A 12901-nucleotide genomic window follows, 5' to 3' on the forward strand; every position below is an offset into this window, starting at 1 on the left:
GCCACAGGCTTAGGTGTGTTGGGAGCCCCACCCCCACCTCCTAGCAGCCCTCTGTGTCCCATGTTTGCTTTGAGTCAGCATTGGGGCTGGTCTCCCACCTCTAGAGGGCAGGGTGGAGACCCCAGTCTGTCAAAGCCCTAGGTTAATAGTCTACTGTCAGACTGAGATTTGCCTCAGGAACTCAAGGCCAGGTTCTATCAAAGGTTTGGGAAGAGACAAAACATTGAGATGTGCTTTGGGGCCAGGCCAACTGGGAGGAGCCCGTGAGGCAAAGAAGGGTGGGTTTCTTGGCTGCCCAGGCACGAAGCCTCACCCTTTGCTCTGTGGCATGAACCAGCCCTGTCAGGTTCCCCAACGTGCTCTCTCTCACTCTCTCTCTCTCTGTTTGTGTATGTGTAACTATGACTACAGGTATGTGCACACAGTGAGCGTGCTCTTTGCGCACCCCTGACTCTCTGCCTACTCATGTGTTTGTAGCAAAAACCCTGTGCTAGATGCTGCCTTTCCTAATGCACCCCAAGTTGCTGGTCCCCGCTGCCACAGGCAGGCTGAGCATGCCTGCCCCAGACTGTGCCCCAGGAGGTAACAACACCGTACTTTGCACCAGCCATTGGCATTCATACCAGATAATACATGGAGATCAGAGGGTAGAGCCTGGTATCTCCGGGGCAGCTCAGCCTCTGCGGGGACTAGTCCTGGGGACCAATTACTTCCCTGTAGGGTCAGATCAGGAACTGCCATTGACACCTCCCTAAAAGCCAAGTTCCACTCTGGCCCAGAATGCTGCTCTTTGCTCCTTTAAGGGGAGTGGGGGTAGGGTAACCACTCAAGAGCACAGGAATGTCCACAGTCCCTCAGTACACCTACTCCTCTCCCCTGGGTTAAGCCCCTCTCAGGTTTTGGGCCCAAACATTAGTGAGATAGAAAAAGGAACTGGGCCAAAAGTCAAACCACTGGCGGGACCACCTTAGATCAAGAATGAGTCTTGGGGGTGTTTGACTGGGAGTGTGAGGAGAAACTGAGGTCCCTGACACACTCTTGCCCTCTGGGAAGGGACAGAGGGTCCACGCAGAGGACTCAGGAAGTGTTCCTCCTTCTGCCTTCTGCACCTCCAGTAAGAGAGCAGTGATTTGGAGCAGACAGCAAGGACCTGAGCAGCCAGACCCAGAAATGAGGGATGGAGCCTCCTGGTGACCAGACATGGAACTGCAGCATGTCCCTCCTGAGAGGCTAGAGTGCAGGAAACTCAGCCCTGGGTCCTGCAGACCAGGAGAGGCTGGAAGCACCTTGACCTGCTGGTCCACAACGGTTAGGTGCATTGAAGGCACCAGATAGCCCACGTTTGTGGAGGCTAGGGAAATCAGCAAGGGTATGCTACCAGATGGGACGCCCCTCTGACAGCTAGAGTCTAGGCTAGGACACATGGGCTGTCAGAGATCCCGGCTTGAGAGAGCTGAGAATTCTGGATGCTGAGAGTGTGTGATGTCACTGTGCCTTGGAAGAAAGATTCCTTGGAGCGCATTAGCAGGCTGTCACCAAACCCTTAGCCTTCCATTCCAATTCTGAGCTCCTGACTCAAGGCTGAAGATTTTCAAACCCCTTTTCACAGACTCCCTGTCTTCACTTTCTTCTGAGCACTAACCACAGAGCTACGGAAACCAGCAGGAACCTGGATTTTTAATGAGGAGTTGTGATGTCTGTGGACATGGCAGGTAGCAACAGAGATGGGGGTAGCAAGATGGGACTGTAAGGAAGGCTTTCTCTCTCTGCCTCCCTCTCCAGCCTATGGCCCCTCGGCCTGGTTGGATAACCCCAGTGTGCCTCGTGGGTTACTGGAAGCCCATGCTACTGGCTTGAGGTCTCAGACACTCGCATCTCTCTTCTCCTTTGGGTGCCATTTCATCCCGGCTCCAAAGGTGACCATGTAGGCTGGAGGGAGGAAGGACATAGCAGGGATGCTCCAGGCATTGGCAGAAAGATGGGTGAGTGGGGCTGGAGGAAAGTGCCCAAAGCATGACCCCAGAGTCATACAGCAAGCCAACCTGCAAGGACAGAGAGGGGAAGCTATCGCACATATCCTAGCAATTTAGGCATCACTGATTGACACACAGTGCGCATGGTCCCCACTGTCCCTGGGGCTTCTCCCTTGCGCCACCCTTGGGACACCTCAACTGCTCTGCCCAGAACCTGAGCTCCCTCTCTCTCCACACTTCCAGAGCTCCTCCGCTGGAGCCCTGTCCTCTCATCTTCCATGACTGGGTTCCTCCCACTGCTGCTGACCTTTGCACCCTCAGCCCTTCCCCTTCCTTTGTGAACCCTCCCCTATCCCTAACTGAGATGTCCTCTGGAGAGAGAGCCTTATCTGCTTTGTGCTGCTGTAAACGTGCCCACTGTGCCTCCTTTCCATGCTCCCACAGCAGGGCTTTAATGCCCAATTCCACCTCTTTGTCAGTCCCTCCTGATCTGGGCAGGGGGGGTGTCCCCCTGGAGCACTGACGAGGGTGATTCTTTGAGTGAATACAAGTAAAGGACATCACCGAGGACGGTGGAAGATGGGAGACTCTTGGAGAGTTAGAACTCGAAAGACCTTGGGGAACATCTAACCTTAGACTCTGCCGGCCTCGGGATCTCCTAGGGTCCCCTGGCCACACAGTTCCCAATCCAACCACTTGCAGCTAGGAACACATGGAAGCTGCCAGGCCCAGGACCACCCATCTGGTACCAGCCCAAGTGTGCAGATGAGAGGACCTGACACAGGTGTGCCATGCCCAGAGTCTGCAGGTACTAGAGTGGGCGCCTGCGCCCGAGAGAGCTGACTCCAAAGGGTTCTCCTGCATGCTGCATCAGCCTCCCATCCCTTTTGTATCCTGAGTGCCCTGGGGACTCTGAGGGACCCCAGGATGAGCGCTCCCCCCCCCCAGGCACCTCTACTGTGAAGTCGGGGACTTGGCAGCATCAAACATCTTCTTGCGGCCTTCCATGCCAGACATGGCCTCCACATTCTTCCTCCAGTCTCCCACCTCCACTGGCCGCTCCTGTGGGTAATCCACAACCATGTTAGAAACTCACCAGGCTGCAGGGGCTACAAAGGGCCCCTGAGCTCAACAGACATTAGACGGAAGAGAATCCACCTCCTCGAAGAAACCCCAATGCTCTGATGTTCCTGCCCAGCCTGTGATGGAAGATGCCTTGGCCAGACAGGGGCATAGGTTATGCTGAGGCTCCATAGAAAATTTGAGGCTGTGTGGATGGGAGGTCCTAGGGGACTGTGATCGGGCCACAGAGCTGCTTTCCAGTGTATCACAGGCCAGCGTCACCTCCAAGACCCACAACAGCCTCCCGTGTGACACACCACAGCTTGTTTCTGTTTTGTCAGCATGCGGTCTGGCCTGTTCATCCATTAGGCTTCCTGGGCTGGAGATTGTTCTCTCACACTTGCTTCTCACAGTGCCTGTCAGCCCTGGGCATACACTGTGAGGCCAGCAAACTTGACGCTGCTGTTGGCTAGGCGAGTAATCAAACCCAGTTCTCCAATTTCTACACACGCATGTTGCCACAGCCACAACGAGAAGCCGTGGCAACAGGGGCAATAGTGGCCCCTGAACTGACACAGAATTCCTCAGTCAGCCCAGTCTTCCCCTCAGATTGGAAGCAGCCCGTCTTCCCTCTTTTGACGTGGACCTCATAGGGGGCTCTAGAATATTCTAGTTCACAGACGGCCTAGAGCGCCTCAGGCTGTGTGAGAAGCGATAGGTAAAGGCTCGTAGGCGGCAGGAGGAAGAGTCTGAGGAGAGTGGCCCTACCTTCTCTGTGTCGTCTTTCTTCACAGACTTGAGGTTGGCCCGTAGGTCCATGGAGACCTTGTGCTTGGAGCCCAGTAAGGCCCGGAGCATGGCGTCGGCTGAGACACGGACCCGGCGCAGGGGTGGACGCTTGAACTTCCCACGGAGGTCCAGGACCTTCAGCTTCAGGTCCTTAATCTGTAGGCGGGAAGGAGCCAGGCTCTATGGAGGGGACGCTAGACCTGGACCTCTCTTCCTGGGGATCCAATTGCTAGGCTTCCAGCTACAGACATACCCCAAGTTTCCCAGGCTCCATGCTAGATTCTCCGAGAAGCTCAGAACCACCTATTCATTTCAAAACAGTCACCATGAACTTTCACAGATTTAAGCTAAGTAGCTAACCTCACCCCTTCCCTGTCACCAAGCCTCAAATAAACGAAAAGTCACTAAGCCACCATTCACATTGGGAAGCCTTGTGTGGAGTGTGGACTGCTTTCCTCTGTCCCTCCATCTTTAGCCTGGCTGCTCAATCCCTGCCCAGGGGGCCTGCAGAGCAGCTGAGCCTAGACTGACCCAGCAGGTAGAAAAGTCCTACATCCTACACCCTGGGAATCCCAAGGTGTGGTCTATGAGGGAATTCTCTGGAGTTTAATGACATCACACATCACCCTTCTGGCAAGAGGAAGTGGGTAGGCAAGTGCCTGATCTCCTTAGGAGAAGGCTCAGAAGCAGCCCACCTGCACTGGAAGTCCCGCCTTTCTCCATTCTCTGCTGGCTGACCCTAATGCTCTCACGCCCCACCCCATGCTGACGGAGAACTGAGTATGGGAGGGGAGAACCAGAGAGCAGCATGCATACTTGAACCCCTGTTCTGTGACTTGAGCCAAGCAAGCTCTTAGCCTTTGTGAGTCTCGGAGTCCTCATTAGTCAGGGTTAGGTAATAGTCCCCATGTCACCCACAGGCATATAGGGAGGATCAAAGGAGGCACCACACATGAAAGCCCTTCAGGAAGGTAAGATGTCATTAACAGACATCTGATTACGTGTGTGGGAGAGCGAAGGCAGCAACTTCTGAAGAGCTCACGTGGCAGGTGGGGAGGAAGTTTGTTCACGTGTGACCATCCTTCCTGCCCATTGCCCATATCCGGCCTACGGGGCTAGGGTGGGAAGCTAAAGCTTCATGCTGACAGGCTGGGCCATGCGCACGATGTCCAGCCCGCCCAGCACTGGCCCAGCCCAGGCCCAGCCCAGGCCCAGCCTCCTACCACCCTCCCTGGTACTTACTGCCCTCCTTGGGGCTTACCTCCCTCGTGTTGTGGAGGCATTTGGCCTCAATGTCGTATCGCTCCTCATCCACCACCTCCACCTTGGCATGTAGCTCTCGGCACAAGTCCTGAGGGAGCAGAGTGAAGTCATGAAAGTGGAGGAGAGGGAAAAGAAACACTAACTCCAGCATCCCTTTTCCATCTCCACACTGAGCATGCTCAGCCCTATGGCCCATTGCTTTGTCAGAACTGTGATCCCAACAGGAGCTGCTGGAGGCTCCATCGTAGCAACACCTCAGAGTGGAAGCCTTTGCTTTCCTTTCTGCTTGCTGTAGGCTTTCTTTTTCCAGCTTTCTGTAAATGTTAACTTATTTTTTACCTTTTTTTTTTTTAAAGATTATGTCAGTATGTAGTCCAGCTGGCCTGAAAACACTGTCATTGAGGGTACCTAGGCACAGATTCACAATCCCCACTACATGAATTCACGGAAACTGTGAGAGGACACACAAGACCCACACATGCTCAACCCCAGCACTGAGAAGGGAAAGTAGACACAGAGCCCTGCCTGTGATGGATGGTTACTGTGAGGGGACTCTGCTTTCTGCACTGGAGTGTCCCAGGTGCTTGAAGACCCAGGCCCAGGGCGGATGGCCAACACAACGTGGACTCCGTGTCTCCATGCTTCTTTTGGTTTTGTTTTTTTATCTTATTCCTCTCTCTCTCTCTCTCTCTCTCTCTCTCTCTCTCTCTCTCTCTCTCTCTCTCTCTGACAGGATCTCACTATGTAGCTCTGTCCTGGCTCACTCTGTAGACCTTGAACTCACAGAGATCTACCTGCCTTTGAGTGCTGGGATTAAAAAGGAGTGCCACCACAGTCCTGATTTTCTCTATCCCTCCCTCCCTCCCCCCTCTCTTGCTCCCTCTTTCTCTCCCTTCCTCCCTCTCTTCCTCCCTCCCTTCTTCTTTCCTCTTTGTTTTGATTTTCATTTTTTGTTTTTTGTTGTTTTATTTTTTTAGGGAGAACTAACATAAAGTTGAGTGGCCCAGTAGGTAAGAATCTGGGAAGAGCTGGGGGACAGAAAATATGATCAAAATGTATTGCATAGAAAATTTTAAAAAACAAAACAAAAAAAGTCTTTAAGCCGGGTGGTAGTGGTGCATACCTTTAATCCTATCACTCAGGAGGCAGAGACAGAAGGATCTCTGTGAGTTCGAGGCCAGCCTGGTCTACAGAGCTAGTTCCAGGACAGGTTTCAAAGCTACAGAGAAACCCTGTCTTCACAATCCTCCAGCCTCTATCTCCTGAGCATTGAGTCTACAAACACATGGCTCTACACAAGGCTCATAGTTGTTTTCTTAAAAAATATTGTTATCATAAAAGGAACATAAGTTAATTTAGTAGAAAATTAACAATAGAAAAACTATATGTTAAACATATGTGTTAAACTATATGTTAAACTAAGTTAATAGTAGAAAATTGTATGTTAAACAAAAATAATAGAATTAAAATAGCCACTTTCGTGGGAGACATGTAGAAATATTTATATCTAGTCTCTTCTCGTCAGTCATTGGTGTTAAAGTGATTGCTAACTGATTCAAAACAATAAAGCCTCATCTCTAAAAGGAGGGCAGATCTCTGAAGGAATGGCCTTCCTAAATCCTGCCCATCTCCCAGGCCATGCCATTGTACCTGCTGACAGGAAGCCAGTCCCTGGTTCTGCCCAACTAAGTCCATTCTCCTCTCTGGGACTCCCCTCTCAACAAGTGTGAGACTGGGCGTTGGGGAGGGCGTGAGGGCACCTTGTAAGTTACAGAGCTGTGTTAATTCAAGACCCACAGAGGCTCCCTTCCCAGCCTACCGGGCTTACCTGCAGGGCACTGAGGGACAGGCCTCTGGTCTGCAGCGTGGGGATGCGCTCCGCTAGGTAGCGCACCTTCTCTGCCTCTCGCTCCTCATGTTCCTGTTCCCAGCACTCCTTGGCCTTGGCCAGCATCAGGCTCTGCAAAGGACAAAGTCACTGAACCAAGGCTGGTTCCTCATATTCCCAACCCAGCACCATCGAGTGAGGGGAAAGAGCTGCCAGACACAGCAGGCCAGGTCTGAGCCCATCGCTCTGTGTGGCAGTGTGTGCAGTGGCTGCTGGCAGGCCTTGTGCAAGTCACACAGAGTGTCTCACATGGCATACCCAGTCTCCCTCTTCCGTCCTTGTTATCCCTTCTGTCCCACAGTGCTCCAAAGAGAGAAACAGACCAAATGAACCATGTCCCTTTCTCCCCCTCCACCAAGGAACCCCTCCCCAGGCTCATTTCTGCTGCCTCTTAGGCACCCAGGAGAGACCGGAGATGCAAGTCACTGGTCACCAGTCAGCTCCGGCAATGGATAGGTTTCTTCCCTTACCCTTGCTCGGTCTCCCTCCTTCCCCTTCCTGCTCCCTTTGAGTCTGTATGGCTGCCCCTCCATCTCCCATGGAATCAGCCTCACCTTCAGCATGAGTTTGCGGGAGGCAGTGATCTTGGATTTCCTCTGAGGATGAGAAGGAGAGACCAATGGTAAGGTAAAGGCTATATAACTGGAATTCTGGTACAGACCAGCACAGCACCAGCTACTGTTCTTCATCATTACCCAGAATCCTCTGCTTGCTTTAGGGCTTTTCAAACTCATCTTTGGGACTGAAGCAGTCAAGTTCAGAGAATGTTATAGTCAACTACGTTGAAGCCCTGCCTTCCAGTCCTCCCTCTGCTGCATATTCTGCAGATATGCCTCCTGCGGGTACTTCCTCATCTGCAGGGGAGCTTGTTGACAGCTGTTCTTAGTCCACAGTGCCGCCAAGATAAAATGAGGGCACAGATAAGCAACCTTTGCGAAAAGCCTAAAACGGGCGTATGTTTTAGCACTCCAGGCGATAATGCGGCTCTGTTCTGATGTTCTTTCCTGCTGGAGACATATGCTACAGGTTTCCCAAATAAGGGAAGTATGTCTTTGTGGACATCAAACTGCCCTGTAGTCACCGTCACCCACAGAATTCTCTAAGATACAAAAACACTGCTGTGTCTTCTAATCAAAATGAGCAAGCAAATTCTTTGTTTCATTTTGTTTGTTTTGGGATTTGTTTTGCTGTTGTTCTTTTGCTTTTTTGTTTTGGGGGTTTTGTTTTTTCAAGACAGGGCTTCCCTGCATAGCCCTGGCAGTCCTGGAATTTGATCTGTAGACTAAGATGCCTCGGATTCAGAGATCCACCTCCAGGTGCTGGGATAAAAGGCACAGGCAAATTCTTGATGACTAGGTAGATATGTTTTAAGAACGCCTTGGAAGTCCCCACCAAGGCCAGGCATGGTGGGTCATATGTGTAATCTCAGCACTCTTGGAGCTAAAACAGCAGGCTCACGTATTGTGGGCCATCATGGAAGGACAAGGGCTACACAGAAAAACCTATCTAAAAGAATTTTCAAAGTCCCAGCCCAGTGGCAGTGTCCCCCTCCCGTGTGGTGAAGGTGACAGAGACCCTCGGTGCTAACTAATGGGACCAGGAGGCTCGGGAGTCCTGTGTCACTCCTGGGTTTCTCCTTGCTGCTCCCACACAGCGCCTGCCTATTTCAGACGTGATCCCTGGGAGAGCACAGGTTTGTCCCTGCCATTAGTCAGGCAGAAGTGATGAGGCTTTGTGGGAGTGGCTGGGGGAGGCGATGGATGAGCTTTAGCACACTGAGCACACACTGTTCACAGTCGCTTACCTTTTCCTCTTTGAAAGCCTACACTCCAGGTAATGAGAGAAGTGGCTGGTTGCTGTAGCCATTACAGCCCCTGGTTCACCCACCCAGACACACCATGGCAAAAGACCTTTCGCAGTCTTGTTTCCTCACCGCTCAGTGAGTATATGACCTCTTCAGCTAACCGACAGTCCCTGGAGACTCACTCTAACAGGAGCCTCTGGAAACTCGAGGGTTCATAGGTCACTGGAAAATAGTGTACTTGCTTCTCCTGAGACTATCCAGGCCCGGTGTTCCCTCAGTCCGTGACGCTGCCTCTCCACTTAAGTCAGCCAGCGCATCGCCTGTTCCTTCCATCCTCACCCCGGGCGAGGTGGTGTGCACGCTGTGTTCTGAGCAGCCTGAGGAAATCTGCACCACAGAGTGTCCAGAACCAGGGTGACCACAGTCCCGAGGAGAACCTAAGGCCACAGCTCCATTCCCTCCTCAATGTTCAGTCTCAGCCTTCACCTTTCAGACATGGCTTTGCGCAGCATCAGCGTTTCAGTGGGCAGAATGATGCCCCCAGGGATGCAGGGACATTGAGAGGAACTGAGGGAGAGCTTTCCCTCGGCAAAGGTACGAAGCTATGCCTGAGGGGCACTGTGCCCTGGAGCAGCAACTCCCTGCATCCTGGGAACCCAGCATCACAGAGAATCTTCACTCATGATTTCTCTCCTCCTGGGAGGTTTCTCAGTCACTGGCATATCCACCCCTCCCTGACTTCTTTTCAGGCCCACCCCACCTTCATCACGCTCAACTAAGAAACCCCAGTATCACTCACCTCACTTTAGGCATCCATCATAGGAAGGACCGAGGACAGAGCAGAGCATAGAGTGGGTGGGAACAAAGAGCAGAACATGAGCAACAACAAAACCAAGCACATTTGTTGGCAAGGAGGGCACGGGTAGCAATGACATGTCTGGAAGACATCAGCCATCGGGCAGGGGACCACTTCAGGGTTTCAGTAAATAAGAATATAAAAGCCCAACAACCTTCTGGGTTACTGGACTTTCCTTTTGGGAGATGTTGGTCATTCACATTTGTAGATTTAGTGGGAGCCCTTGTAAACTTTGACAGAGGGCCACAGTTAATGCAAAAACTTCTCTCCCTGGAATGAAACCTCATTCACACCCATGTGATATGGTAGCCTAGTGTGTCCAGTTCATTGATCGATATTGACAAGCCAGCTCTGAGGCACAAGCCCACCTGGGAGTGAGCTCTGCTCAGCTGAGGGAGTTCCTGGACACCTCAGGGAAGCAATGTGTGCTGACCAGAAACTAAGGCCCATCCTTATCTCAGGAGTGTCTGCTGGGAGTAGCCTGGGGGGGGGGAGCCTGGCTGTCCACAATGTTAGTGGTAAAGGGGGACATGCCTCCCAGGAACCCTGCACGGGGATGGAACAACTTACACTTCCGGCATGGCGGCAGCAAGGCGGCACCTAGAGAGGACAGAGGAGTCATTAATGGCAAAACCGTACCTTCAGCTGTGAACCCCTTGTAGGTGTGGGGAGTTAGACAACAGGAAATAGTCAACGTGAGAGATTCCAAGAGGATACCTCATCTTCTCCTTAATCAAAGACAAAACAGAACCTAAGGACAAAATCCTCCCGGGACCTGCATAGCCTAACACATTCGCCTGTGGTTATTTCCAGAAAAATATGCTGACTCTGGTGCAAAACAGAGCGGAATCTGTAGACAACGTGGTTGGGAGGGAAGAATGGGACTTGATGGCAGGAGACTTGACCATGCAGCTGAATCCAGATGTCACCTGTGGGTTAGGACTCAGGGAAGGTGCAGGAGGAGCAAAGAAGCACAGAGACTGGCATGCAGCTGGCCGCTGGGTGCCTTTGGGTCTAACTCCTGAGTGCCAAGGGTAAGTGGAAAGAAGCCCCGAGTAGAGGTTAAGGCAGGAGGGAAAAAATTCTTGTGTGTCTTCACTCTTTCTTGGCCAGTTTTCCTCTTGGCAAAATTGGAGCTTAGATAAGTGTTGGGCTACTTAGTATTTAGCCCTTGGACCTTTTATTCAAACACCTCACTTGGAAGCAAAGCAAGATCCATCACTAAAGGCATGACGACCCCGGCTAAAGGAGTCAGCATAGGAGCCTGGCGTCCTCTGAGAGAGCACAGCTGCTGAGCAGTCCGAAGCTGCTGACAGGCTGTCTCTGGGCCCAGGCCAAGGTGGGCTTCTGAAGGCTGCAGAGGCTACAGGCTCTCTTGTCTGGGCCCTGACGTAGAGCATCCTGGAGCGCGTAGGTGGAGAGTAGAGGAAATGACTGTACGGAAGCTCAGGGAAGCGGGAGCAGCCAGGCTGAGAACAAATGTGTCAGGTGGATCAGGAGGCCTGAGACAGTGGGGAGTGGGAGAAGCGCTGTATATAGAGGGGCAGGTATGGAGTTCAGAGTCCATATTTAGATTCAGTTCCTGAACCTAGTAGTTTGGTGCACTACAGGGCCCTTGCAATCTGCCCACCAGTAATGTCATTCCATAGCCATCCTTCTTGTGCCTGTAAAGAATGTCCCTGAACCCAGTGACCAGGCTTGGCCCTCCTCTCCTGAATCCTAGCCTGTTTGGGAGCCTTCCACCTAAGCTTCAGTCATGGGGAGAGTGAGGTTAGGTGGGAGGTGACCCTAGAGTCTCAGCTGTCCCCAGGGGTCACGGGGGAAGAGATGTGGGAACCATCCACGCATTCCCAAGATGCTTAGCTGAAATTAGATTCCATGCACAGCTGCTGGTCAAGAGCTTTGCTCTTCTGAAGACACCAGGGAAGTCCAAAAAGCTGACAAAGACCCACCCCATCCACACCTGTCTGGCCTCTGGGAATGCAATGCACAGCCGAGTAGGTCTCACATCTGTCTCTCTGGGATGTGCTTCACCCTGGTGAGCATTTAGCCATGCCTGTCCTCCTTCGGTCCCTTAGAGAGCCCACTGTCGCCAGTGTGGGGCCCACTGCTGGGGCCAACCTGGGCCTCCTGCCAAGTTCCAGGCAGTCCCCAACTGCCTCACTGACAAATGCCAGGCCCAGGGGTCCCACATCAAGCATGAGGCTCTGACCCGTGGTCTGACACCCACACTGACAGGCTCAGAAGACAAGCAGGAACCTGATTAGAAGCCAGGATGTAGATAGCAGAGAGGCTGGAGGGCCGGATTCCATCTGTACCGCGAGTGGAAAATGAGGAGATAACAGAAAACACAGAAGTAGAGGGAAGGGGGCAGTCTGTGGGGCCTGACTCAGTGCTCACCTTCCTGGCCCCGAGGTCCTTGGTGTGGAAAGGCTCTCAGCTTTCCACACCAAGCCTGAATGTGTGTGAGTGTGTAAACCTGTGTAAGAGACAGCATAGAGAAAGAAACTGGCCTCTTGACACACCTGATAGAAACACAAACATCTAAGTAGACTCAAGCTCCGCTTGCTCCCACCCCTGACCTTGGCTCTTAGTTCAAGGGCACCCCATGCTCCTGAACAGGGTGTTAACAAGCTGGATCACCAAGTTTGTGGCCAGGAAGTCCAGTGTTTGAACTTCTTTGGGTTTATGACTTCCAAACTTGGGGTAGTGGCTGCCTTTCGCGCGCACGCGCGCACGCGCGCGCGCACACACACACACACACACACACACTCCTCCCGGACTCACAGAGTAGATATTGTCCTAGCTTATGTGCTCGTGGGCTCTTGTGCTCTCACCCCAAATGCTGCCATCTGCCTTCCCCATGAGAGGACCCCACAATTCCTTCTATAACTCAGAGCCAGAAGCAGTGGAGAGAACTGGCATTCTGTCTTGACCTGCTTGTTCCCTGTGCAGATGAGACAGGTAAAGAGAGCTAAAAGCGTCTGTCAGAGACAAAGGACAAAGAAATAGCATGGTCTCTTTGATGAACAGGGCCTCTGGAGCTGTCTCCTTAGAGCCCTGAATGCCAGCTGTCTTCTTGTCCTGCCATCACTGCCCCCCAGGCACCCCAGTGCCTCCCCTCCCACCAGGAGCACTGCCCTTCAAGTCACTGGCTGCAGTCCCTCCTGGGAGCGTAATCCACCAGGCGCTGCCTTGGGCTCCTGAGGAACATGTGGGACAGTTCTGTCCTTCCAGGTTTCACCCCCCCCACACACAGCATCTTA

The 12901-nt window shown here is 52.5% G+C and overlaps 1 protein-coding gene across 1 annotated transcript; it reads right to left on the reverse strand.

Moving 5' to 3' along the window:
• Nucleotides 1-1674: 1674 nt before the first annotated feature.
• Tnni1 (troponin I1, slow skeletal type) lies at nucleotides 1675-9597 on the reverse strand. Its single transcript, XM_057770257.1, has 7 exons — nucleotides 9579-9597; nucleotides 7530-7571; nucleotides 6916-7047; nucleotides 5086-5175; nucleotides 3804-3980; nucleotides 2926-3035; nucleotides 1675-2042 (listed from the first exon to the last, which is right to left on the reverse strand). The coding sequence occupies exons 2-6, from the start codon at nucleotides 7536-7538 to the stop codon at nucleotides 2928-2930; spliced, it is 516 nt and encodes a 171-aa protein (XP_057626240.1). The 5' UTR covers nucleotides 7539-7571; nucleotides 9579-9597; the 3' UTR covers nucleotides 1675-2042; nucleotides 2926-2927.
• Nucleotides 9598-12901: the final 3304 nt, after the last annotated feature.

This window comes from Chionomys nivalis, chromosome 5, assembly GCF_950005125.1.
Source record: "Chionomys nivalis chromosome 5, mChiNiv1.1, whole genome shotgun sequence".
In the NCBI taxonomy this organism is placed as follows: Eukaryota; Metazoa; Chordata; class Mammalia; order Rodentia; family Cricetidae; genus Chionomys; species Chionomys nivalis.